General features: G+C 42.4%; 1 protein-coding gene across 3 annotated transcripts; it reads left to right on the top strand.

The window, feature by feature from the left end:
• tfg (trafficking from ER to golgi regulator) lies at nucleotides 1-27,437 on the top strand. Of its 3 annotated transcripts, none has more exons than XM_060929423.1 (8): nucleotides 1-107; nucleotides 6,262-6,446; nucleotides 6,886-6,969; nucleotides 17,799-17,945; nucleotides 18,522-18,668; nucleotides 22,542-22,688; nucleotides 26,222-26,311; nucleotides 26,586-27,437. In XM_060929423.1, the coding sequence occupies exons 2-8, from the start codon at nucleotides 6,263-6,265 to the stop codon at nucleotides 26,975-26,977; spliced, it is 1,191 nt and encodes a 396-aa protein (XP_060785406.1). In that variant the 5' UTR covers nucleotides 1-107; nucleotide 6,262; the 3' UTR covers nucleotides 26,978-27,437. The 3 variants fall into 3 exon arrangements, with proteins under 3 accessions (XP_060785406.1, XP_060785407.1, XP_060785405.1); XM_060929424.1 differs by having other exon boundaries at nucleotides 6,259-6,446; nucleotides 26,589-27,437; XM_060929422.1 differs by having other exon boundaries at nucleotides 6,259-6,446.
• Nucleotides 27,438-27,552: the final 115 nt, after the last annotated feature.

The raw sequence follows: 27,552 nt of genomic DNA, 5'->3' as shown, positions 1-27,552 counted from the left end.
GTACAGGAGTCACTTCCGGATGTGTAGCACTGTTGAGAGGTAGTTCAGTGGAGACTGGTCCTGCTAAAATACTGTACACCACTGCGGGATCAACAGCCTAACGCCAGGTACAGCACTGCTGTTATACTGATAGAGATTTGGATGTTTGGGTCCTTTGTCACATTAAATATTAGCATGTAACGCTTTTAAGGTTCCGGCACGGCTGACTGTTATTAGCTAAGTGAGTGTTAGCATCAGTTTAGCCTCTGGAAAGTGGGGCAAAAAAACCAAAAACGTTTGGGACGGAAGACGAGTATTAGGTTATTAGAGAACAATGTGTATTGTTTTGAAAGCTTCTGGCTTGTTTTCTTTATGCTAATGTTCTTTAGAAAGCAGTGCTTAAAACCCTTTGCGCTGTACGTTGACGCCGGCAGAGCGCTTTTGAGCTAAAGAGTACGTTTCTTGCAGGAAGTCGCTGTGACAGCTGCGTAATTATTATTTTTTTAAAATACGTTTTTCAGAATACGCCTTCATTGTGATTGGCTAGAAGCTGCGCGTGCATTCTAATACGCAGCTTTAATTGGACAGCGGGTCAGAAATAACCAGAATACGGGTGTAGAGAGAAACAGAACGCCTTGCTCAGAGTGGATCACTATTTGGCAGGGTTAAAACGTCCTGCCAGCAACGCAGCAAAAATGGCCAGATGATTGCGATACAGTTTATTCATTTCCCCGAAGTGGTTATACAGTTGGAAGCATTGTAGAGTACCTAAAAAGTTATCTTTAATTTTATAAACAGCTTTTCATTACTTTTCTTTGAGTAATTTGACTGTCGGGGAGGGGGGAATTGTAATGTTCCGCTGCCATGCTATTTTGCTAGCGATTTAGCTGCTTAGCTAGTAAAGTAGAGCAGCTGAGCATCGCCCATGTCACTGTCAAAAAGTCTGCAAAACTTATAAATGATGCTTTGGTTTATGTAAACAGGACTGTGAATAGTTTTTTTTTCCTATAAGCAGACCCGTTGTTAACTCTATAACACCTGACTCAGGTGAGATGGTGCATGTGGGACATTCCACCGAATGGGTGCCATTTGCTTGTTGTACCACTCCCAAATTAAACTTAATTTGTTATATCTTTTCAACACGGATTATAATAACACACACATTTAACTATTCATAATGTGTATTGGTCAACCTCAGGCTACGTTACTATGGAATCAATTTTGTGCCAAAATGTTCATACAATACTTTTGAAATATCAAACAAAAACGACAAATCAAAATACAAAAAAACAAAAAAAGTCAATTTATTTTAGACTGGCAAACAAATTATTCATGTAATCGTGCAAAATATCAGTCTATTACTCTTCAGAAACCTTTTATTTTTGTTCTGCGTCTTTCTCAGTTTTGCTTGACGTAATTTATTTTGGTTGCGATTCCAGCTTTCCCGTTTGCGCTCCCTGACTTTTTGCTTGCAGCTTTGGCACAAACTTCACGTGTGGGTGGGCTGTCCAGGAACGCATTCCCACTGGGTAACTTGTGTTTGACTGATAGCTACGCTCAGCCATTCCCTACTCGGATTCTGGCAGACTGTTTGACGAGTGAGCGATCCATTGACGGTAAACAAGGATCGAGTGGACTAAAGTGGCGACTATGATATTGAATTTACACTTTTGTTGAATTAATTCAATATCATAATTGCCACTGAAGTCCACTCGATCCTTGTTTACCGTCAATGGATCGGTCACTCGTTAAACAGTCCGCCAGGAGGCGTCGTGGCTCAGGTGGCTAAGGCGCCATACCATAAATCCGGGGACCCGGGTTCGATTCCGACCTGAGGTCATTTCCCGATCCCTCCCTGTCTCTCTCTCCCACTCATTTCCTGTCCTGTCTCTACACTGTCCTATCCAATAAAGGTGAAAAAAAGCCCAAAAAATATCTTTAAAAAAAAAAAAAACAGTCCGCCAAAATCCGAGTAGGGAATGGCTGAGCGTAGCTGTCAGTCAAACACAAGTTAGCCAATGGGAATGCATTCCTGGACAGCCCACCCACACGTGAAGTTTGTGCCAAAACTGCAAGCAAAAAGTCAGGGAGCGCAAACGAGAAAGCTGGAATCGCAGCCAAAATAAATTACGTCAAACAAAACTGAGAAAGACGCGGAACAAAAATTAAAGGTTTCTGAAGAGTAATGGTGATGATACACGGGGCAACTTTTTGGGCAATGTTGCCGAGCAATGTTGCTGGGCAATTGCGTTTTGACTCTTTTCTATTGAGATTGGGCAACATTGCTTCTTTCTGAATGGTTTTGATAATCTCTGGCAACTTTTTGAGATAAGCCAATCAGAACGCGAGTATCGAGTCATGTGACCTCCGGTGAGGTTCGGATCAGAAATTTCAAACAAATATGGCGGCCGCTCAGTGTCAGTGGAGTGAAGAGATGGAGAGACTCATCTGTTTTTACGCCGGTAAGTTATTTTAATATTCTATATGGAGGAATTTACCTCACCAAAGCTCTAAACAACAGACAGCTTGATTAAATGGTCACAGCAAAAATTAAGACATCGATTTTTTTTTTTTTTTAGCTAACTGTAAACTGCCGTTGCTAACTGTTGTTGCCCTGAAAAGTTGCCCTGTGTCTCACCTAGTTGCCCGTTGCCAGCAACTTTGCTCGGCAACATTGCCCAAAAAGTTGCCCCGTGTATCATCACCTTAATAGACTGATATTTTGCATGATTACACGAATAATTTGTTTGCCAGTCTAAAAAAATGATTTTTTTTTTTTTTTTTTTGTATTTTGATTTGTCGTTTTTGTTTGATATTTCAAAAATATTGTATGAACATTTTGGCACAAAATTGATTCCATACGTTACAAGGTTTGAAAGTCAAAGATGGCTGCATTTTTTTTTTCAGTCCTGTTACCAAAACTCTGAAAGTAACAGGACTGAGTTTTTAGCCTAGGATTAGCTAATACATGGAATTAAGCCACATGGCGTCATCGCTAATAGCATGACCACACTTGGCACATTCTATTGATTTACCAAAAATCTGTATTTTTAAAATAAATATAATCTAAGAAATAATTTAAGTAACAGGACAGTATGTTGACATTGACCTTATCAGTCAAAGTTAAAAAATCATCAAATATACAGAAAAGTAAATGAGAGAACTAACTTTTGGTCTTCCCATGGCCTTCAGAAGACACAACTGATGTAACTTCCTGTTGAGCATGTGATTTATGGAATGTTCCAAATTTGTCAGATGGGGTAATATGTTTGGGTAACAGGACTGAGTGAAAACCCAGGGACACGACTAAAATGTGCATTTTAACTAAGATATTGTGGATTTCTTATGAAAAAAAATATATTTAAACCATGGATAGGATATGGAGTCACACAACAGTGCAAAAGAAATACTGTTTCTGAAGGATTTTAATCATAATATTTTATAGTTAAGTATAAAGTTAGAGTGCGGGGACAGGTAACACATGCTATTTTTCAGCGTTTTAGGTAGTTTTTATTAATCCTTACAATTATATATCTTAAATTTGAAATTAGATCAATGTGCAGGACATTCTGCGTAATAAGGAAATTTATTTTAAAGTACATTTTTATGTGCATTTATACATATAATTTTGTAGGGACGGAAATGGCACCGATTTGGTGGAATGGCTCATGTTAAGATGAGTGGAATAAAACACTATCAAAGCTTTGAGCTTTATTTAATCAGTGATCAGATAAGCACTGATCAGTGATATGCTCATGACATGTTTAGTATGAGCTAAGGAAGATCTACTCTCTCTTGACTGTTGATTGAGCTGTGTTTTATTTTTCTCCCATATAGCCCTTTTCACCAGTGGTTCATCAGTACTTCTGTCTTCCCATCACTATAATGGATCCTTCACTCACAGGCTTCCTTTCCTTTAGACGATTTACACCACAGTTTGTGTACCTGGCCAAAGTCTGTGCTAAGAAAGCAAAGTCATCTTTCCTGCTTTGACCCTTAGACTGTTCTGTGGCATTACAGTTAGTCTGAAGCTGGGCCAGACTTGGCTCAAATTACTACGGTCCTAATTAAAGGCCTTGTTTTCCTTTCTACTATTTCACCGGACTCTTCTGCATATCATATTCCTTTCTTTTAGGCTCACTGGGCAGCTTGCCATGGTCATCAGAGATGAACGGTTTCAGTAGGTGCAGGATTAACCCTTAGAAGTGTGCGATATATGGTAACACAAATTTGGTCCACAATCTGTTGGCTTTTTTTTGTCGTCGGTGTAGTGGATTGTATAGCTGCCACGAGTCAAAAACTATTTTCTACGCTGGCGTATTAAGGCCATTGTTGGTTGTGTGTGGGTTTAATTTTTTTTTTAAATGTCAACATGAGTTTAAAAAAAAAAACCTCTGAATTTCTGAGATTAAAGTCATACGTTTGTGAGAAAAGGCTCAGATATTGTATGTGATTATAAAGATATAAATTAGTGTGGGGGGGGATCCTTCAGAAATTCCAAGAAAAATAAAACTTAAAAAAAAAAATCCAAGCTTAACAAGTCACAAATTTACAAAGGTGGAACCTAGCATGCTTCGTGGCCTCTTGGCTGTTGTGAATTCTGGGAAATGTAGGAGAAAATCTCTTGGTGCTTTTGACCTCATCTGGGACGGAGTCCACCGGGGGTGAGGTATTGTTTTCGGTTTTTTTGTTTACAAAAAAAAAAATGTTACAGGAAAGCAGCTGGACCAATCTCCATGAAACTTTCAGGATAGATGGGCATTGGTCTCAGATAGAACCTTCAAAATGTTGGGGGTCATCCGGTCAAGGTTTTGTGGCTACTGTCTCATATCCAGGCGGTAGCCACTATTGGCCCTTTTCCACTACCCTTTTTCAGCTCACTTCAGCCCAACACGGCTCGCGTTTCGACTACCTCAGAGCGGCGCGACTCAGCTCGCTTCAGCCCTACTCAGCACCCAAAACTTGCACCGTTTTGGAGTGGGGCTGAAGCGAGCCAAACCGAGCCGAGTGGGGCTAGGGGCGTGAGGAGACACTCCCCTGTGCACTGATTGGTGAGGAGGAGTGTCCTCACATGCCCACACACGCCCCGCGAGCACGCTGGGATCTGTAAACACCATAAACCCGGAAGAAGAATTACGAGAATTTCTGAAGCCTTATGCGCCTCGCCTCATCTATACGCTCTTGTCAGTATCTGTTGGCGTTGTCGGTGACAACAAGCCACAGCACCAAGACCAGCAACACTAACGACTCCATATTTATTGTTTACTCTCTGGGTCGTGAGACTACCGCTTAAAAGGTCACTGATGTCACTGTTTGCGCCGCCTAACGACATCACGTGACGTCCACCCACTTTCGCTAACTCCACCCAATGTGTCCACCCACTTCCAGCCAGCACGGTTCAGCGCGGTTGTAGTCGAAATGCAACTCCAACAGCCCCACTCAGCCCGACTCAGTCCAACTCAGCACCGCATGGCTCAGCCCAACTCAGCCGCGTTGGTAGTGGAAAAGCGGCATATGTCATCGTGCTGTAAAAGTGTAACAGTCGCGCGGTACGGTGTGTTCCGATTGGCTGAGACCAATAAGCAGTACAGTGTGTTCTGATTGGCTGAGAGAATCAGAATCAGAACCATGTTTATTGGCCAAGTACACACAAGGTCAAAGTCACAAAAAAGGTCAGAATCGTTTTTTTGCGATATCTTCCTTCATATTCATCATAAGTGCTGCTGGGTGAGGTTTGTTTTGCCTGGCAACATTTGTTTTTGTATTGTGTGTTTGCTTTTTTTTTTTTTAAACCTAAAATGTCTCTAATATTCTGTCCTAGTTTTTCCTGTTTTTGTTCTGTGAACATTTTCAGTCCCTGGGAGGAGAAAAGGGATTCTTAAAAAAAACCACAAACAGATGTCATCTGTTCTTACACATGCAAATGTGGGATTGACAAAAGGTTTCAAAACTGCACTGTTGACAGACTTTTCCTGTTTGTTTTGGTAAATGAGTTTATTACTATGAAATTACAACATGTTTCCAATCATCTCCAGGAATAAAATGGGTCAGCGCTCATCTTTTCTGCAACAGTTAGGTTTGGGTACATTGCTACTCTAATTTAGAAGCGGAAAAGGTTGCACTGTGTTTTAAATCACTACATTAGCTCAGTGTGACTGTTTTATGGCCTGAGCATAAAGGTGGCACCAGTTTCATGGCTGTTGGTTGACGATCCGTGTTGAAATTGTTAGTATTTCTCAAGCAGTTGAACATGCAGTCATTGTCCATGCTGTGTTTCAGCAGTATGAATGGCCAGCTGGACCTGAGTGGGAAGCTGATCATCAAGGCTCAGCTGGGCGACGACATACGCCGCATCCCGATCCACAATGAAGATATCACCTACGACGAGCTCCTGCTCATGATGCAGCGCGTTTTCCGCGGCCAGCTCCAGAGCAGCGATGAAGTCACCATCAAATACAAGGACGAAGGTGCCTTTTCACTTTATGTGGCAGATTCAGGCTTTTTATTAATTAGGATAGGAAAGCTTAGTTTCTCATTAGATGCTAAACAGTCTTTCCTCTGTCAGGGGCTCCAGTACTATAATTACAGGAAGCAACACCATTCCTGATGGTCTTGTTGCCAGCTTAACACACAAAAACAAAACCATGTGCAGTGAACACATGCGACTTAACCCAGATTACACAGAACAGTAATCAAACAGCTCATAGATTGTTCTTTATGCATGTAAATTGCACAAATTTGATGAACACCGACTAATTAACACAAAATCCAAATGAGTGGTGCATTTTATAAGAATGTGGTAAGAGTACCTATCCCCAAGCAGATCTAGATCAGAAGTAGGTTCCCATTTTTATTAATCACCCATGAGTTTGTCCCTTTGGGTCATACCCTTTTCTTCTGTTGCAGATGATGACCTTATCACCATCTTTGACAGCTCTGATCTGTCCTTCGCAATCCAGTGCAGCAGAATATTAAAGCTCACTCTGTTTGGTGAGTTGTTACCTGTGAGCTTTGGTTTTGTGCCAGATGACCTTCAACCTGTGTGGTGACGCGTATACCTTTCCCCGACTGCTCACGTTTGTGAAACATCGCAGTTTTATGTTTTTATTTTATGATGATAGAACGATAGCTGGGGGGAATACAAGAGCAATTCCAGCGTTATGGACGCGACACTTGAACTCAAAATGGCAACAAATGACCCAGTGCATGTTTTATTGTCTCCCAGTATTTAAACAGGTGTTGCATATTTTAAGGCTGTACCATACTGGAGAAGTGATAGAACAAGAACAATTCCCATAGTACATCTAGGGCATGCCAGAAAATGCCAATAAAAGATGCGTTATGGATGTGACAGAAAAAGTGTCACTTTTCTTGGGTGACTGTACATTTTTATCAAACTCTGTGAAATCGTAAACCTAATGTCGAAATGGAGATATCCGTTTGATAGAGGGGTCCAAGGTGAATATTAAAAAATCTTTGTTTAAAATATTTTGTATTTCATGCAGAGTTTCGGAAGGAAAAGTCAGCGTTATGGATGTGACGAAATTCCGTTATGGATGTGACGCGTCTGAAATAGACATGGCATATGTTTAGAAAATCAGCAATTTAACCACCATAACCCTTTGAAAAAACTCTCTAAATATCAGCTAAAACTATCAAAGTTCTTAAATAATATTTAGGATGGCTATTGTTTTGCTGTTTTGTGGATTTTAGCATACATTTCTGCGGCTTGTGGCAATAATATAGAATTGTACATGATCAAAGTTGATTTTAGCTTGGGTTTTACATTATAAGAAAGAAAGACTGACAGTGACATATTAGGTTGGTTACAAATTGGTTCAACTTATTCACATCTGTAAAATACAGGCCGAGGTGATATCTCTGGGAGTGGTTTTGATGTATTACATGTTGCTTTATTTTTGCATGGTGAGGTTGACATTTACATGGAATTGCCCACAGCTAAACTGTAGACAGATTTCTCACGTTGACTTTCTCTGTCCAGACCACACCACCACATGTTGTATTGAGATTTAAGGGCTTGAACATAGTGGTGTTTTATAAGCAGATAATCTCTCTTCTGCTGTGATGACTAAATAACCCCAAGTTAATCTCTCCTTGAAAGCTCTGGCTTTTGGGGGGGAAGGTTTGTTTAAGAGAAAACGATTTGAGGCATGTGTATCCAGGTTTTTTTCTAGAAAAATTTAGTATGAGGGCGCTCACCATGGCGAGGGAGCGAAGCGGGGGGGGGAATGGTGCTGGTTGTCCCCCTCCCTCCGCTGTGCGAAGCCTGAGGGAAATTGTAACAAATTGTCTGTCAAGATTGAAAAAGAAAGAAGTAATCTTCTTCTGCCCTGGACAGTCTTTGGCTTTCTTCCGCTTCGTGCCGCGGGATGACATCTTTAAATGCCCAAGTGTCAACAAAAACAACTCGCAAACTACTTCTGTCAAAAACTCCCGCGCCGGTGGGTGAAAGGTCATTCAGTTTCGAGAAATCTCGCTCTACAAGTCAGCTGACCTTGTATGTAACCCATGTCAAATCTCGCGAGAGCAGCCGCGACAAGTAAACAACATGGCGCCTCAGTCTGGAAAACGCCAATTCGGATTGTTTTTGCACTGTCTGGCAGTGTATCTACTATGATTGTAATATTTTTGGAGTAATTATAACGTATTTGATGATCAGACACATTGTCACGTGGTGTTGCTGGGATGTTTTCACGGAGAAAAGATCGTTTTGAGAAAGATTGCATGTTGTGCAGTAGCATATAAGTGCATGGCCTAAGTGTGACTTGGGGTTCAATCAGCATTTCGGTAAGAGGGCGCAGCGCCCCTGTTCCCCGGTTTAGACGAAAGCCTGTGTGTATCAATTAATATGTCAAGAAATTCACCATCAATTATGAAAAATTGTGGATGTGGATTTTTAACATGTACTGTACAATGGAGCACTTTTGGTGTTCAGTGTAAAGATGGGTAATATATGGTTCATGATAATCTCACAATAAGGTTAGACAGTTAATATTTTGAGGAAGTTTTTCACGAATGAGTCAAGAGCATGTTAACGAGTGCTTATGCTGCCAGGAACGTGGAAAAACTCATGCACTTGCCTCTTGGACAGATTTAGGGAAGTCCGATTGTATGCAGATCTGTTTGTAGGTTGTCTAGCAAGGTTACGGTCTGCAGAATGAGGCCGTCACGGCAGCACTACTTGTACCGGGGATCTAAATCTGAAAAGTTGCCTCCCCCCATTCAGTCACATCGGAGTAGATGAGCTGTTCTCGCTTCCCTCGCTGTTTATCAGCAACATCAGTATCATCTTTCCCCTTCCACTTTTTTTGTTAGAGAAATGGAATTTCATTTTTTTCATATAATCTTTTAATGAAATAATCTCCAGCCGGGGGCAGCTTCAAGTCTTACTCGCTATGTGGAGCTTCCGTGTCTTGCACCCAAATGACGCCGGAGCACTGCCAGAAACGATCGGGGGGATTTTTCTGATTGGTTAAAATATTTTCAATGGCGGCCTCCATGAAATCGTCCATTCTGCATAGAAACTGACTTTCGGAGATGGATGTCTTAGTTGTGTGAGCTCCTTATTTTCAAGTATTCGCATGAATCTGTAGTTTATATCGTCTATCTTCATAACTATATTTTAAATTTGGGTTTTCGTTTCTTTTAAGTATGAATCATTTGTGCTTGTGACTCTTAACAGGAAACAAACATGGCTAAGAGTGCAAAGAGCATGTGCAGGCTTGCTGCTGACACCAAGCACACACAAGTTCAGTAGTTATCTTCAGAATTATTGGCACCCTTGGTATGGATGGGTGAGAACAGTCAGGTCGGAATTCACGTAGCTTTTTGTGTATACACATCCGCTAAGCGCTGTCTTCATCAGTCAGCACCAACGGACTGTCTGCCGTCCTCCAGAGCAAAATGCAATGCATATATTAGCTAGTAGCTAATGTTGGTTTTAATACCATGAATTAATGTTCTTACAAATGGTGTGGGGGTTTTTTTTGTTTTTTTTTTTTGGTGATGCAGGTGACTCGTGAAAAAACATATCAGTGTGCAGGTGCATGCCATTTCGGAGGACCGATGCATTCACATTACAGTTCACCTTTAATTATGAATGTGAGCCGTCAAGATAGGCAAATCTAATCTGAGCAAAAAATCGGAATTGAACAGTGAGGCTTGTAATATGAACATAGCCTTTGGCCCTGCTCACACCAATCATTAGCATCTGTCCTGGGCGATCAGGTCACAATTCTCAAGCTCTAAGTGCACGTGTGAACGGATCAAACGCATCCTGAAGTCTCATTGTGATCTCGTCACTCGGACCACGTTTGGAGGTAGCCTGGGCTGCATATGGCCATATTCTTTTCAGCGTGTACATGAATGTATCCTGGGCCACATTGAAGGACCACCTACTCAACTGGCATCCTTCGTGTAAGCAAAAGTACATACTCATTTGCATGTCAGTGGAATCATATTAAAGTGTGACAACAGGTAATAACTTCTTAAATTGCAGAAGGTGCTTTTGTCCTCGATGTCTGAATTTTGAGAAGTCCAGAGATGTATTACTGTGTCAAAGATCTTGGGTGTTTTGGTTTGCCTTGAACATGCCAAGGAATAGACCTGGTCTGTATTGTTTGATTTCTTATTCTTCTTTTGATTTCCAGCAGACTAGGCACGGGAAGTGTGTTGCTGCTTCTTCCAGGTTAAAGCAATGACTCATTCGGTCTCTGCAAATGGAAATGTAGGCGTTTATTTGCATATGTCGGATCGGCAACATGAGTCCAATATTTGAGTGAATTATGTCAGTATTGGCACCTGATACCAATATTGGATTGGTCGGACTCAACTCTACTGCTTTTAATATTTTGTGCAACCTCCCTTTCCCAAAATAAGCGTTTTCCCCTATGCTTTATGAAATTGGAGAACACAGAGCAAAGAATTTGCAGCCACTCCTGAATACAGAATCTCTCCAGGTCCTCTCTTGTGGTCATCTCCTTTCAGTTCACCCCACAGGTTTTCATTGGAGTTTAGGTCAATAGGCCATTTGCAGGAATTGGTCACGTGTCAATTTTCCCCATAGCAACAAGCCCGTGGTGGGCAAGCTAACTTGACATTCCTTGACAACCATAAGAGTTTGACTGGCGATGCAAAGCAATCCATTTCTGTAATAGCTGTTTTTACCTTTTCTACTTTCTTTTTTTGACCCGAATTTTCGTGTGTACTTGGAAAAAGTTTGTGGTTTTAACTTCTGTCGTAAGTTAAAGCGAATCATTGGCCGTAAAAGAGTTTTTTGGACTCAAGTTGGTCGCTGCTGAAAGAAATTCATGTGCGAAATGGCGGATTTCTCAGGTATGTTTATAACTTACTTCTCCTTTTCTACCGTTATCATTCGCTTAATGTGTGAAGATTCTTGAAAATAAATACAGCTATATCTGTAGATGTGTTTTTAGCTGATAAGAAGCAGATTTATTTGCATCACGATTCGCTTTAACTTACGACAGAAGTTAAAACCACAAACTTTTTCCAAGTACACACGAAAATTCGGGTCAAAAAAAGAAAGTAGAAAAGGTAAAAACAGCTATTATAGAAATGGATTGCTTTGCATCGCCAGTCAAACTCTTATGGTTGTCAAGGAATGTCAAGTTAGCTTGCCCACCATGGGCTTGTTGCTATGAGGAAAATTGACATGTGACCAATTCCTGCAAATGGCCTATTGTCTGTGATGGCCATGTCAAAAATTAGATTCTTTGACAATTGAGCTATGTTAAAGTGGATTTGATATTCTGAACACACGTTGTCCTGCTGAAAGATCCAACCTCGGTCCAGTACCTCAGACTCTCCTGGTTTTTCATGGCATCCATGATGAACCTTGTAAGGGGGTTCATTGGACCTTTGGAAGAAAAACATTCCAATATCACAGATCCCCCACTATATTAAACAAATGAGGATTAGTTTATTTTCTGTGTAATCTTTCTTTCTTTTGATTCCAAATCAACCTTCCCTGTTTGGTAACAAAAAAAAAAAGCTCTATTTGTGTGTTATCTGACCACAGAACCCAGTTCCAGTACACAACTCCAGGCATTTCCATTTGTGGTTAGATGAAAGAAAAGGCTTTCAGCTGCCGTGACTTCCAGATAGTTTGCTGGCCTGGAGATGGTGTTTGTTTGTTTATAGATTTGGAAGACTCGGTGACCTCAAAACAGTGCCATCTTCTGTAGATCTCTGGCCAATCTCCCATCCTTAAAGAATTATTTTCGTCTCTAACCATAAAACATTCATGGAGTGCTTTATTAGGAACACTATACTAATACTAGGTAGGGCCTCACTTTGCTCTCAAAACAGCCTCACTTCATGGTATGGATTCCACAGGATGTTGGAAACCATTTGAATTTCCCTCCAGGGATTAATAAAGTGATTCTGATTCCTTTGATTTTTGGTTTATTTTTACTTGAGTGCATCACGCAATTCCTGCGGATTTTTTCAGATGCACTTTCATGCTGCGAGTCTCCCTTTCTACCACATCCCAGAAGTGTTCTAGTGAATTCAGATCCCATGACTGAGAAGGTTACTGAAAAGATTGTCGTGTTGATGAAACCAGTTTGAGATGACTTTTGCTTTTTGACATGGTGCATTATCATGCTAGAAGTAGCCAATAGAATAGGAGTAAACTGTGGCCATGAAGGAACGCACACAGTCAGCAACAATACTCATATGGCCCTTTTCCACTACCCTTTTTCAGCTCACTTCAGCCCGACGGCTCGCGTTTCGACTACCTTAGAGCGGCGCGACTCAGCTCACTTCAGCCCTGCTTAGCACCCAAAACTCGCATGGTTTTGGAGTGGGGCTGAAGCGAGCCAAACCAAGCCGAGTGGGGCTAGGGGTGTGAGGAGACACTCCCCTGTGCACTGATTGGTGAGGAGGAGTGTCCTCACACGCCCCGCAAGCACGCTGGGATCTGTAAACCCGGAAGAAGAAGAATTACGAATTACGAGAATTTCTGAAGCCTTATGCGCCTCGCCTCATCTACACGCTCTTGCCAGTATCTGTTGGCGTTGTCCGTGACAACAAGCTACAGCACCAAGACCAGCAACACTAACGACTCCATGTCCTCCATGTTTATTGTTTACTATCCGGGTCATGAGACTACCGCTTAAAAGATCACTGATGTCACTGTTTGCGCCGCCTAACGACATCACGTGACGTCCACCCACTTTCGCTAACTCCATCCAATGTGTCCACCCACTTCCAGCCAGCACGGTTCAGCGCGGTTGTAGTCGAAATGCAACTCCAACAGCCCCGCTCAGCCCGACTCAGCACGGCACGGCTCAGCCCGACTCAGCCGCGTTGGTAGTGGAAAAGCGGCAATAGTCTGTGGCATTCAAGTGATGATACATTGAGCCTGTTAGTACCAGTTGGTGTCAAGAAAACAATCCCCACACCACTACAGCACCACCACCAGCCTGGATTGTTGACACAAGACAAGTTGGGTTCATGGATTCATGCTGTTTGAGCCAAATTCTGATCCTACCATCTGTGTGCCTCAGCAGAAATCAATATTCCTCAGACCAGGCAACAGTTTTCTAGTCTCCCACTGTCCAGGTTTGGTGAGCCTGTACTCACTGCAGCTTCAGCTTTCTGTTTTTAGCTGACAGAAATTGAACCTGACACAGTTATCTGCTGTTGTAGCCCATCCACCTCATAGTTTGATGTGTTGTGCTTTTCTGCTCACCATAATTGTAGAGGATATCTCAGTTACTGTAGCCTTTGTCAGCTTGAACCAGTCTGGATGTTCTCTGTTGATCTCTCTTCTCAACATGGTATTTCCTTGTCACGGTCAAAATCACTTTTTTTTTTTTTTCTTTTTCTCCGTTCTCATGTTTGACGTGAACATTACCTAAAGCTGCTGGCCCGTATCTGCATAATTTTATGCACTGTGCTGCTGCCACGTGATTGGCTGATTTTAGACAAGTGCATGAATGAGTAACACTACGTTCACACTGCAAGGCTTAATGCTCAATTCCGATTTTTTTGTGAAATCCGATTTTTTTGTGAGGTCGTTCACATTAACAAATATATGCGACTTGTATGTGATCCTCAGTATGAACGAAAAGCGACCTAAAAGTGTTCCGCATGCGCATTGCAGGATACGACGACGTCACACGCAGTGAGCATGGCCAGTGTTTATGGAAGTAACCTAAAGTTTCCTGTGTATGACAGTAGCCAGCATGGAGTACCTGGCAATGATGCAGTTGTTGTTGCGACGGAGCCAGAACATGCACAATAGCCTGATGTTAAGGAGGAGGTTGAGAAGGAAGAGGGTAAGGGTTTTGGCTCAGGCGTTCTGCGGGGTAGTGACTGCAACCTCCGTTCAAAGGAACATCAAAGCCATGTTGTTGTAACTTTTTTTGAGAGACCCGCCGCCTACTTCAGCGCAGAATAGTGACGTTTGTGGCTTGCTGATGACGTGTAAGTCGGATGAATGCGACCTGGCGGTTCAGACTGAAGTCGCATATGAAAAGATCGGATAGGAATCGGAATTGGGACCACATATCCAAACGGCCTGGGTCGGATTTGAAAAAATCGGATCTGTGTCGTTCATATTGTCAATAAAAGATCGGATACAGGTCACATATGGGCGAAAAAATCGGATTTGAGTCACTTCAGCCTGCAGTGTGAACGTAGTGTTAGTGTATAGGTGTTCCTAGTAAATTGCTCCGAGTGTATTTATTATATAGTATGGCCAGCCATAACAAGTGACTAAAGTAATTTATGTAGCACTAAAGCTCAAGATGATATCTGGATTTCAGTGTTGGTCATCTTAAGGCCAAGTGTAAAAAAAAAATTGAGCAGATAACATTAATTTAGCAGTTAGCCTGCCTCCTAATGTACATTCATCGCTTTCTGAAATAATTTGTTGGATGTTCGACAGTGCCCCCCCCCCCCCCCCCCCCCCCCCAAAAAAAAAAAGACAGTAAAAATTGGCAGATGTAGTGAAGTGCATGTCAGATTTTGAGGGGACGGAGACGGTCATTACTGCACAACTTTCTGCTACAATTGCCCACGTACAACAGATGCCAGTAGAACACTGACCAGCTGTAGGATTGCTTAGAGAGATAATGATGCAGGCTGAGAAGACAGACAGGCGTGTTCAAAAAGAAAATTGGGGAGAAGAACATTTTAAAATGTGATGATGCCAAAGTATTTACCGTCATTCAAGGCAAGTGAGTGGTGCTGGTAAAACAGCTTTTGTATTGCAAGGCCTTTCACATGCTGTACCATCACTGAATCCTAAATAAAATGATTTATTGGTAAGTAAAAGGGCAATTGTTATCGGGAAATATTTTAGGAACATATTAGAAGTAGCTCATTAAACTAAACCTGAGATTTGAATTACAGATGGTGCTGCTGTTAATTCATGCATGGATAAAGCTGGGCATACACTACGATTTTTGGCCCGATTTTGACACGATTTTCACTCGTGCAACTATTTTGGAGATCGGGCCGAGTTTTGGCTCAATCGTGCGTCTCGGATCGTGTAGTATAGACCCTTTTCACTCACGTGACCTTCGTAAGCGCGACCGCCATTTTGGACATGAAGAAATAACGGTTTATGGCTCAGACCCTTTCGGTTCTCGCTCATCTAGCTGCTACAATGACTGCTTAGACTGCAACAATAATACCTAACGCACATTTAAGTATCCGTCGTAAAGACGTGAAACTCATCGAGTGACGAGTGTGTTCATTGATAAGCTAACACAATCTAAAAGTAGACATACCATCACACTGCCCTGGCGCTGTGTACAGTTTACCTTCTATGGTTTGTGCACTCGCTATTTGCCATTACTTTCTCCAACCCAGTGTTCGAACTATGCCGATATTTTCAGGGGGTCCCTTTTTTTCCCTGGGGGGGTGCTTGCGCTTGTCTCGGAGTGCGGATCTCCAAACACATGAGAAGCCTATCTTACGCCCATATCACGCGGACTCCACACACGCATCACATCTGAAGTCATAACTCATCAGGGGAAATCGTGTCTGCATTGGCATGTTCAAAAAACAACCTCGCGTCAACAATGATACCACACGCAAGAAAAAAAAAAAACAGTCAGGCTACTCAACACATCTGATCCACAGCAGCACCAAAGCATCACTGGAAATCATGTCAACAACCAATCTTCCATTTCAACACGCGCCAACAAACAAATGGCACCACGAACATGAATGAATCGGTCAGGCTACCGATTCCAAACCCACAGCAGACGAATAATTAAATGCATCTTACCTTAAAGCAGAATCGACCACAAAGGAAGTGTGTTGGCACTGTTGGCACGCTTCCTTTCTACTAGTTTGTGTCCCCAACCTGGCAGCAGCAGTCGTTGTCATATCGGTTCATTTTATCTTTGATGTAAACACAACACTTCGGATATGCAAATGCTTCCCGTTACACACGATTGCTATGTCAATAAACATCATTTTGCCAATATTTTAGAGACCATCCATCTTTTCTGTCGGTCAGCATCTGTCGGGATCCGATAAAACGATAAATCTTGCCTTGTGTGTTGATGGTTACTACATCCAGGTGGACAACAATGTAATGGCATGATGGAAGTCTTGCTGAAAGTAAAAACTTTCTTTGATGGCTGTATTCCTTTCGATGCTTCACCGTCGTTCCTCGTTGTTGGCTGTGGTAGACTACTGGTAGTACATGTCCAAAATGGCGGCCGCGTTTGTCGTGACGTCACGTGAAAAGGGTCCATACATGGAGTAACGACAAGCGATTAACACCTCACGATCGATCGGATGAAAATCAAACCTGTTTGAAATCCTGAGCATCGCATCCGAGCATCGGATCGTATAGTGTGAGAACAGGAATCGTAAGCTGCGTGCTGTTTACCCCTGCGATTCACTCGTACAGTGTGAGCAGCAGCTGAATACCGCGATTGAAAAAATCGCAGTGTATGCCCAGCTTAATTCACTTTCGCCTGTTGAGATCAATTTAAAGTCACGGCTGGTTTGACGCAGTCTAGCACAGAGAGTTCATAACCTTAACTTTACATCTGATATACATTTGTCAGACAGAACATAAACTTTTTATAAACAGTGGTTCATTTTAACATAAAATATAAAAGTCCACCAGAGGGAGCCATAGCACACATGGTATAGATCTACGCATTGGGAATTGTTTACTCTTCATTCCTGTGGTAATATATTATGAACTCTTAGCTCCATAAAGATGGGCGAATCCCCCCCCCCCCCCCCCCCATATCAAATGGCTCCACGTATGAGATACCGTTGTTACTGTGAGTTGCACAATTGTGACTTTGACTCGTGGGCATACCTTGTAACCATTGTCCAAAGATGATGATTTTTTTTTTTTTTTACACCCCCCCCCCCCCCCCCCCCCCCCCCCCGCCAAGCCAGATAATGTGATTTCCTGTCCAATGTTTTTGTTTGCAGCCCTGCTTCTTTCTGCCAAAAGGGTCATAAAGTGAGGTGACGGAGAGCACTGGGAGGGGAGGGAAGATTTGGAGTGAGGTGTATTTTTCCAGGCCAAGCATATAGAGGTCGACTGCTGGTCTGTGACTTCTCAACCTCACGTGCATGTGTGTGTCCCAGACGTGTGACTTGAGTAAAAGACGGGGCTTATTTTGCACTGAGTGGGTGTGTCGTGGAGCCTGAAACAATTTGTGCAGCCAGCCTTGTAACACACTGTTGCAAATTTTGCTAACAAGTTTTCTGTTCTTTTCATTGTGCTCCACATATTTGCACCTCTCCCACTGAGAGAAATGATTGATTGACTGACTGCGTTTCCACAGTGAACGGGCAACCACGGCCGCTGGAGTCATCTCAGGTTAAGCACCTGCGCAAAGAGCTGATCCAGCTGAGGAACAGAATCAACAGCCTGCTGGACAGCCTGGAGCCACCCTCAGAGCCTGCCCTGGAGAACAACAACCCTGAGACGGGTATAGCACGATAAAACCAGCCTTCTATACGTGTCCGTGTCAGAATAAATATCGTGCACAAGCCAGTGTCTCGAAACACACTGAGAGAATAAAAGTATGTTAGAGGCCATATTTTAAGTCAATACCCTTGTAAGTTTATTATATATAACACAAACAACATTTTGCATCCTAGCTAAAGATTCTGAAATTTGGACTGTTAAGAAAACTGGTTGAAACTAGTTTAGCTTCCCAGTTCAAGTAGTGTTCTAGTAATTGAATAATAAAAAGCATACCCAGTGAAACTAACCAGACCTTTTATGAGAAGCCGAGGGAGGGAGAAATTTTGGCCAATAGTCTGTCATGGTATTTTGAAATGAATCGGTTAAGTTGCTTTGAGTCAACCATGTACTATAATGCCTTGTGTAAGAACTGTTTTGGACCTAGTAAAATTTGCTGTCAGTGTGTGGGTTTGTATTTTTATATTATGCATACTATATTTTGAACCTGTATGACAAGGGTGAAACAAACTGCTAACCATAATCAAAGCTGTTACTATAATACTTAACCTGAAGCCTTGCTCTTTGGTTTGTCTTGCAGAATGTGTGGAAGCTGTAGACACAGCAGTGAAGCAGGCTCCTCCGGTCAGTGCTGCTAGCATGTCTGCCTTTGACCCTCTGAAAAACCAAGAAGAGGTCAACAAGAACGTAATCTCAGCCTTTGGCCTGTCTGAAGAGCCTGCTCCAGGTACACACACTTATGGGCCTTTTCCACTACCCTTTTTCAGCTCACTTCAGCCCAACACGGCTGGCGTTTCGACTACCTCAGAGCAGCACGACTCAGCTCACTTCAGCCTTAAGGCCAATTTATGCTGACAACGCAGTCCTCACAGACGGTGTCGCAGATAGCGTCTGCGTAGCCCCCAACCTTCGCAGACGCTCTGCACGCACCTCCCAAAAATTATGACCACCGCAGAAGCCTCGCAGACAAGAGGGCTCTGATTGGTCCACTCTACATCCGCTGTACACGCACTTCCGCTTCCCTACTTTCCCGCTTGGGTTTGTTTTCACGACCGCCATTTTTAAAAACACGAGCGAAGATGGAGCAGCACGAAGAGCGGTTGATCGAGGAAGTGAGGAAGTACGGACATCTATACGACTCCAGTTCTAGTCATTATAAGTAACCGGAGGATAAACACTCCACTAACCACACCCACCAACTACTCCTAGCGACTTCGCACCCCCTTGCGTTGTAGCGGTGAATAACATCGCGCACGCCTATTACTCCCCGCTCAACGATAAATTACAACTGTCTGCGAAAAGCTGTCTGCGAAAGCCTTGTCGCAAGAGCATGCAGAGGCCTTTACTCAGCACCCAAAACTCGCACGGTTTTGGAATGGGGCTGAAGTGAGCTCAACCGAGCCGAGTGAGGCTGGGGGCGTGAGGAGACACTCCCCTGTGCACTGATTGGTGAGGAGGAGTGTCCTCACATGCCCACAAACGCCCCGCGAGCACGCTGGGGTCTGTAAACACCGTAAACCCGGAAGAAGAAGAATTACGACAAAGAAGATGATCAGAAAACTAGAAGATGGAAGACCAACCCAAGCGAGGAAAGGCCAGCCAGTTTATTGTTTACTATCCGGGTCGTGAGACTACCGCTTAAAAGGTCACTGATGTCACTGTTTGCGCCGCCTAATGACATCACGTGACGTCCACCCACTTTCGCTGACTCCACCCAATGTGTCCACCCACTTCCAGCCAGCACGGTTCAGCGCGGTTGTAGTCGAAATGCAACTCCAACAGCCCCGCTCAGCTCGACTCAGCCCAACTCAGCACCGCACGGCTCAGCCCAACTCAGCCGCGTTGGTAGTGGAAAAGCCCCATTATAGGGGTTTACTGGAGTAGTGTGCCTCAGGTGTAGATGTTAAAGAAAGTGGATAATGTCGTCTGTGAAAATACTTTTCTTTTTACTTTAGCTTTCCCATCTTTTATTAAGTAAAAGGACTTAGTGAGGCAACATCAATTCTCAATTAACTGTGAGTTCCATAACATACTGGATCTTTAGTGCTTGATATTCCCTGGACCAACAGGAATAGCTGCAGTGCCCTCGAGCAAGGCACTGAACCCCTAACTGCTCCCCAGACTCAGCGCTCGAAACTAACGGTGTCCCGATGTCCCGGGGACCATAAAAAATGTCATCGGGACACAAAATTATCATATCTGGGACAATCCCGGGACAATGGAAAAAAATAGATCTAGAAAAAAAGTTCTACATTAATATTATTTACAAAGCCGTAACACATACGTAGACATTCACCTAATTTGTCAATTTTAATTTTAAAACGTTAACAGTGAAAAATACATAGTAGCTACACTTTCAGGCTACAGAGCAGCGCATTCTGTTCTAGAATCTTCGGCCGGAGTCCGCATTATATGGACTTGGAATGGAATTGCTAGCGCACACGCTGCGCCGACTCTTGCCAGAACAAAAATGCTGAAGTGGTTGAAGCGGACCGACCGCGGGGAAGAAACTGAAAGCCCAGACATAACGTCTCCGGGACCTTCAGGATCCAAAGTGTCATCGCCTGGTCTGCAGGCAACGCTAGCAACTGAATGAACTTAATGAACACTGTTAGACACGTTATAAAATACAACAGGAATGATGTGGATGATATTGACGGAAGATACCGTTCAACAGAATAAGTGAGTTTTTTCTTGGTGTCTTTCTAGTTCAGAAAGTTTAGTCAGTCAGCAGCACAGCTAAGCTCGGACCTGCCACTATGCTGATGGTGCTAACATTCGCACCCGGCAGCGAAAGTTCATAAAAGGGATAACGGAAAGTTCATAAAAATGGATAACGGAAAGTTCATAAAAATGGATAACGGTAATGGATAACGGAAAGTTCATAAAAATGGATAACGGTAATGGTGAAAATTATAAGTTGGCCTTATAAGTGCCAACATATATTCAAGGTATAAGTAGATGAAATGAACATAAAAGGGGTCTTATTTTCAGCTAAAGTGTACTGCAGATGTAGTGAGTTGAAACATTTTCTGAATGAGCTAGTTGGCCCCTTTAAATAAACGGGTATCTATTCATACAGTGAGATCGCCAAAGTTTAATAAACTGAAAATGCAATAACTGTAATTTTGAAGTAGATGATGTATAGGACATGTGTCGCTTGTGTCTTGTGACTTATTGTAAAAATGATATAAAGGGTTCAAAATCGCATAGTTACAAATATAATAGTAACTTCATATGATAATATTAACCACTGGTTATTTCAGAGAGGAAAAAAATGGGGACACTATTGCTTCCATTCGGGACGATACAACACAGAATTCGGGACCACTGGGGGACACAAAGAAAAAAAGTTAATTTCGAGCCCTGCCCAGACTGCTCTGGGATAAGTGCATCTGCTAAATGCCTGTAATGTAACATAATACATGCATATTGTCGACACCAGATATTGAGAGACTCCGAAACGGAAAGTAAATACAAAGGTTCAGAAAAGAAACTAACATGACTGCACAACAGTTAGTTTAGCATTTACACTACCATTCAAAAGTTTGGGGTCACTTTGAAATGTCCTTATTTTTGAAAGAAAAGCACTGTTCTTTTCAATGAAGATCACTTTAAACTAATCAGAAATCCACTCTATACATTGCTAATGTGGTAAATGACTATTCTAGCTGCAAATGTCTGGTTTTTGGTGCAATATCTCCATAGGTGTATAGAGGCCCATTTCCAGCAACTCTCACTCCAGTGTTCTAATGGTACAATGTGTTTGCTCATTGCCTCAGAAGGCTAATGGATGATTAGAAAACCCTTGTACAATCATGTTAGCACAGCTGAAAACAGTTGAGCTCTTTAGAGAAGCTATAAAACTGACCTTCCTTTGAGCAGATTGAGTTTCTGGAGCATCACATTTGTGGGGTCGATTAAATGCTCAAAATGGCCAGAAAAATGTCTCAACTATATTTTCTATTCATTTGACAACTTATGGTGGGAAATAAAAGTGTGACTTTTCATGGAAAACACAAAATTGTCTGGGTGACCCCAAACTTTTGAACGGTAGTGTAACCGTTACTGATCAATTTATGGCGACAAATAAGGCAATTTCTTTTTGTACTGGTGCTTCATGATTCCAGGCTTGACTCAGGCCATACACTCAGCAGACAGCTGTTTTGAATCTGAGACGGAGAATAAACGCGTACTTCACACTCTTCTCTGTTTTCAGACCTTGTTTTTAACCATGAGTTTGCCAAACAAACGAGCGGGTAGATCAAAACAAAAATCTGAAAACTCTAACTTCTGAGAGTTTCTTTTGCTACATAGCTAATAGTCGCTTGTCTGATGAGCCGCCGTCAGATAAATAGTTTACATGAATGCCTGCGATTGGCTCGAGCAAGCCACACCAGAGAATCTACATCATTTACATGTTGAAAACTAGAGTCGCTGACCAACAGCCAGATGCATTTATTGACTATGGTACAGTAGCGACGGTATTTTTTAAAGTGCTTAGTTTGGGAGAATTAAAATGCTTTCTTGGGGCATCTGGACTATCGCCCACCAGTTGATGATTGGTGCATGCGTGCGTGTGTGTCTGTCTTTCTCTCAGCCCCAGCAGTAGCTGCAGTGGAAGAGCGCTCTGGCACTCCTGACAGTATTAACTCATCCTCCTCTGCAGCTCATCCTCCTGCTGGGGCAGCTCAGGGTGCCCCACCTTACACAGGGGTACAGCAATCTCCTGCCACCACAATTGATGGTAAATACACATACACACACACAGTAGAATAAAGACTCTGGTGTGTTTTTCACTCTCCACAGACACAGAAACTGAATTATATTCCTGTATACAAAATGTTTGTCATAGTTTCCTGCACTTCTGTACAGTCAAGAATGAAATACCGTTCCTCCTAGCCTAAACGATGTACATAATTAAGAAAAATTTGTTTCAAATAAGTACTAAAAAGTTTCTTTTGCTTTGTAGCTATTAGTCACTGGTTCCCTCAGCTGTCTGATGAGCAGCTAAATAATTTGCATAAATGGCTGCGATTGGCTCGTACAAGCCGCACCTTCAGCTTAAAGGCTTCGTCTGGATCACTGATCAGTGGCAAGGAAAAATAGACAAACAATTACGCAAATAATGCACGTAAATGAACATTAAAGCTATACTACCTTTCAGATTTTTCAAGTGTAGGTCATAAAAAGAATTTTTCCGGTCACCCAATTGTTTTTGTTCAGTGGACCGAAAGCTACTGAATTCAAATCACAGACTTCCAATTTTATTAGATTTTTTTTTTTCTCAATAGAACAATTAATGACTTTAGGGCCACATGTCCCTAAATTCTCCACTATCTTTTCTTGCTTTACTGTGACCCAATTCAAGATACTACATCATGCATCACATGGTGGGCTTTCCCCGTTCGCCCAAGGCATTGTGGGATACAAATTTGAAACAGGAGAGAAAATGGAGGACGCAAATTAAATGTGAAAGGCCGACAGTAACGGAAAGCGAGAAGAAAAGACATCATGTTGTGAAGGAAAGGACCAAACTAATGAATATTGGCGCTCAGCAAGCACCTCGGTGTGATCAGCTGTTCGTTTAACGACAGAATGATGGACCTGTCGGTGCACGGTCAAAGGGAAACCTGTAGATGGCAGTAATGCAACACTGTGGATGCCAGCTGCTGTAAAACCCAAAAGAAGAAGCAGGTAAACCTGCGCGTGCGTACACAGACTTCCTCTGTCTGCTTGACTGCATGAAGCGAGCGATTTCATGCCCGTTCTTTCTTAGGGAATGTCCTCAAATTAAACAACTTGCCAGCCACAGAATGGCCTGGGTTTTTTAGACTACGTTCAGACTGCACCCTGAAACGACCCATATCCGATTTTTTTGCCCATATACGATCTGTATCCGATTTGTTATTGACAATCTGAACGACACAGATCCGATTTTTTTCACATGCGACCCAGGCCGCTTGGATATGTGGTCCTAATTCCGATGCATATCCGATATTTTCACATGCGACTGCAGTCTGACCGGACAGGTCGCATTCATGCGACCTACACGTCATCAACAAGAGACAAACGTCACTATTCTGCATTGGCTAATCCCGCCTCTTTGGTGGAAAACAACAACATTTGTACAGTTTTCAGAATTTAAATAGACTTTTATAGAATTGATCAAGCTAATGGTGGATTTGGTAGGGACCTGGATGTTTATCTGTTAGCCTGATTAAATAAAACAGTTTCTATAACTGATTTATAACTTAAACCATCCTGTATTACAAGATTATAAGATTGTTCTGGAAATTTCCAGTAATTTGACACCTTCGGTCTCATTAGTCTGCTGCCCACATTAATCAGATTATTGTGTGAGTTCCGCCGCCGCTACAAAAACCACATCGCCAGGTCTCGCCTCATCTCCATCGCAAACTGCACGGGTGTTTCTGCACCTTGAGCCAGCGCTGAGAGAAGTTGCAGAATTCAGCTGGCTATAAACAATCTAAATAAATATTTATAAAAAATGTGGAAAGTTTATTAATATGACGAAATAAATGTGTGCAAATTATTAAGCCTGAATTAAGAGTTTGGTAATACAGCGGCCGTATCCCAAATGACTGCCTACTGAAGCTCGAGTGCACTATATAGAGTTTAAAAATCCATTACTTCCTAGTAACATGTAGTGCACTTATATAGAAATTAGAGAGACATTTAGGAGTCAACCCTCGTTACCAGGCTACACGTTTTCATTTCAGTTCAGAAACAAAAACGCACACAAGACCTCACACTTTAACACTAACCAGATAATTAAACAAACAAACAAACAAAAAGAAATCATTAAACTTGAGTGCGCTTTTTTTTTTTTTTTTTGTTTACGTATTATGTAGATGTGCTTATTACGTGTCAATTTGCGCATGCGGGACACTTTTGGGTCGTTTTCCGTTCATATTGGAGATCGCATACAAGTCTCATATAATTGGTAATGTGAACGGCCTAACAAAAAAATCGGATTTCACAACAAATCGGATATGGGTCGTTTCAGGTTGCAGTCTGAACGTAGTGTTAGATATTGTAGAAATAAACATGCATCGCACTGACCAAATTTCAGAGGGAACTAAATTTCACCGATTTTATGAAATCGAAAGGTTGCCTAGCTTTAATAGAACAATAAACTGTGTGCCTTGTTTGCGCAAAGGCACAAAACTTTCCACAAAGGTTTCACACAAGCAGAAGTGATTTGTATAAAATTACCTAGTTCATCTATGGTTTGGAAGGAATGTGTCTGTTTCGATTGAAACCTGCAACAATGACAAGTCCCAGTTCAATCCTGGGTATGGCAAGTGTGGAAAATGCTCTGAAAGGAATCTGAGGAAAAGTGCATAAAAAGGAAATCTGGGAAGACTTGATTGTTTAATGTGACCAAATACTGTGTATATTTTAGTTAGTGATATCCTGATGTTTGGCAGTATAATGTCACACCTGCACAAGTGTATGCACTCACAGGCACGTCTGTGTCTACTGTTCAGAGTAAAGAATGAAAGAAACTGATGTTGGAAACACTGCAAAAGTGCTTTAGGAAATCCCCAGTGCAAATAGAATCGAACTGTAACTCGCATTCTTTTATAGTTACTTCATTTCTCATGCAGAGAAGTCACAGGCATCCAGATAGGGGAGGGAAATGGGTTAACTGAGTAAGAGTTGGTGAGGAGTGTCATGTTGGATTTGGATCTGCTTCGTTTCCACAGAGCTCCCTTGTCAGCTTTGTCCAAGTGAGGAAACTGTTGTATTACTCATGGTTTCACAGAGTCATAACTCTTGGACCTTTTGATGCTTTTTCTCCATTTTATTAATATCAGCCCAGTAATGTCCCATATTTCGAAAAACACACACATTTTCTCATTTGTTACTTAGTGCTGTGTACACAAACACAGCATGAACCCTCTCTGACTTCTCTTTTTAAAAATTATGTTCCATATGGTCAGTTTCTCGTGTGTGGGTGGATTTGTGTGGACATGATTTTTGTGTCTTTGATATCTGTCTAGTCCTGCTATCAGGACGTGTTTTTTTTTGAGTGGGATTCAATGTTTTTGTTTCCTGTGTTCAACAGTCACTGCTCCACATGTGTTTCTTGTGGACAAGTTTAGCGTCTGAGAGAGATTTGTATATTAATGATGCTCCAAGCCCAACTTTTTGTTTGAAGTGGAATCAGTTGAGTGGAAGCATCCTTTGATGCATTGAAAGCTCGTATTAGTCTGATCAGTGTGAGACTCTTTTGGTCTGTGTTTTTCTCAGGTCAGATGTATCAGCAGTATCAAGCTCCAGGTGGATATCCTCCTCAACAACCGGCTGCTCCTCAGCAGCAGTATGGCATGCAATACCCTGGTAAAGTTCCTCACCTTTGCACTGACATTATAACTCAATATAAAGAACATTTTAGTCTAGGAGCATGCTCATTTTCAAGCATTTGAGTTCTTTGCTGAAACGCCTCCAGGTGGCTCTTTTGGACGTCCAAGCAATTGTGATGTATAACTGTGGTCTGCAATCTTTTCTTTTAATGATGTGAGGGTCAGGGTTGGTTGGTTAGTATAAATAGCATTTAGCTTGAGTGTAAGTTATGAGGTTTTTATTTTTATTTTATTTTATCCCCCCCCTTCAGCAGGTTATACTACTCAGCCTGGTGGCCCTCAAGCCCCTCCGCCTCAGCAACAGTTCCAGAATTACCCCACTCCTACATCTCAGGCTGCTGCTCCTGGCTCCGCACCTGGATTTAGTGCTCAGCCACAGGCTCCGCCCCCTCCCCAGCCCCAGGGTACAGGCCAGTACCCACCACCTCAGTTTCCTTCTCAGACCTACACTTCCCAGGCCTCCCAGCAACCAGCCAACTACAGCCTGCCGCCCAGCTCCCAGCCGGCTCCTGGGTATCAGTCTCGTCCTGGATACACCCCACCCCCAGGTGTGACCCCACCCCCTGGGAGCTCCAATCCCTATGCCCGCAACCGCCCCCCTTACGGGCAGGGCTATGCCCAGCCTGGTCCCGGCTACCGGTAAAAATCAGCTGCAGCACTAGATTACAACAGATCAAACCCCAATGCCCTGCGTTTGATTTTGTGTGTGTGTGTGTGTGTGTGTGAGATGTGTGAGCGAATGAATGTGTGTGGTTGCGCAGATAAGACCAAATGGTATAGGGAGTTGATAGCTGTGTGTGAGATTGGTGTGAGAACAACCTGTGCATATGTGTTTCTGTGTGAGTACGAGTTTTAACACTTGTCTACTCGTTGGTGTTATTGTGTGTTAAATCATGTCAGCTTTCTGTTGAAACACTAAATATAATCACAGCTGAAGGAAATTGCTTTGTTTAATTCTCATTCCCCCACCCCCCCACCCCTTCATCATTCCTCCTCTCCTAGTTTTTACTAATACCTGACTGGCCCTGTTCAGTGGCCCAAGTCATTCTGTATAAACTGTAACATTTGTTTTCTGGCAGTGAATAAAGACTTTAAAGAACAAATGTTTTACTTTTTTGTTTGGTGGCTGGAAAAATAGTGATGGACATGTTGCACACCTTTCCTGCATCATTTATTTGACTCTGTATGCTTAAAATATGATACTATACAATTCAAAGC

The sequence above is a fragment of the Neoarius graeffei genome, chromosome 9 (genome assembly GCF_027579695.1).
Source record: "Neoarius graeffei isolate fNeoGra1 chromosome 9, fNeoGra1.pri, whole genome shotgun sequence".
NCBI classification, from domain to species: domain Eukaryota; kingdom Metazoa; phylum Chordata; class Actinopteri; order Siluriformes; family Ariidae; genus Neoarius; species Neoarius graeffei.
Note: the sequence above shows the minus strand (reverse complement) of the source record. Positions and strands in the feature narration are given on the sequence as shown.

Bases quoted from the DNA above. Each gene is read 5' to 3' on its own strand.
- tfg (XM_060929423.1), top strand. From the start codon at position 6,263: ATGAATGGCCAGCTGGACCTGAGTGGGAAGCTGATCATCAAGGCTCAG. The intron at 6,970-17,798 runs GTGAGTTGTTAC...GCGTTTCCACAG, and splicing joins ATTAAAGCTCACTCTGTTTG to TGAACGGGCAACCACGGCCG. The intron at 17,946-18,521 runs GTATAGCACGAT...TTTGTCTTGCAG, and splicing joins GAACAACAACCCTGAGACGG to AATGTGTGGAAGCTGTAGAC.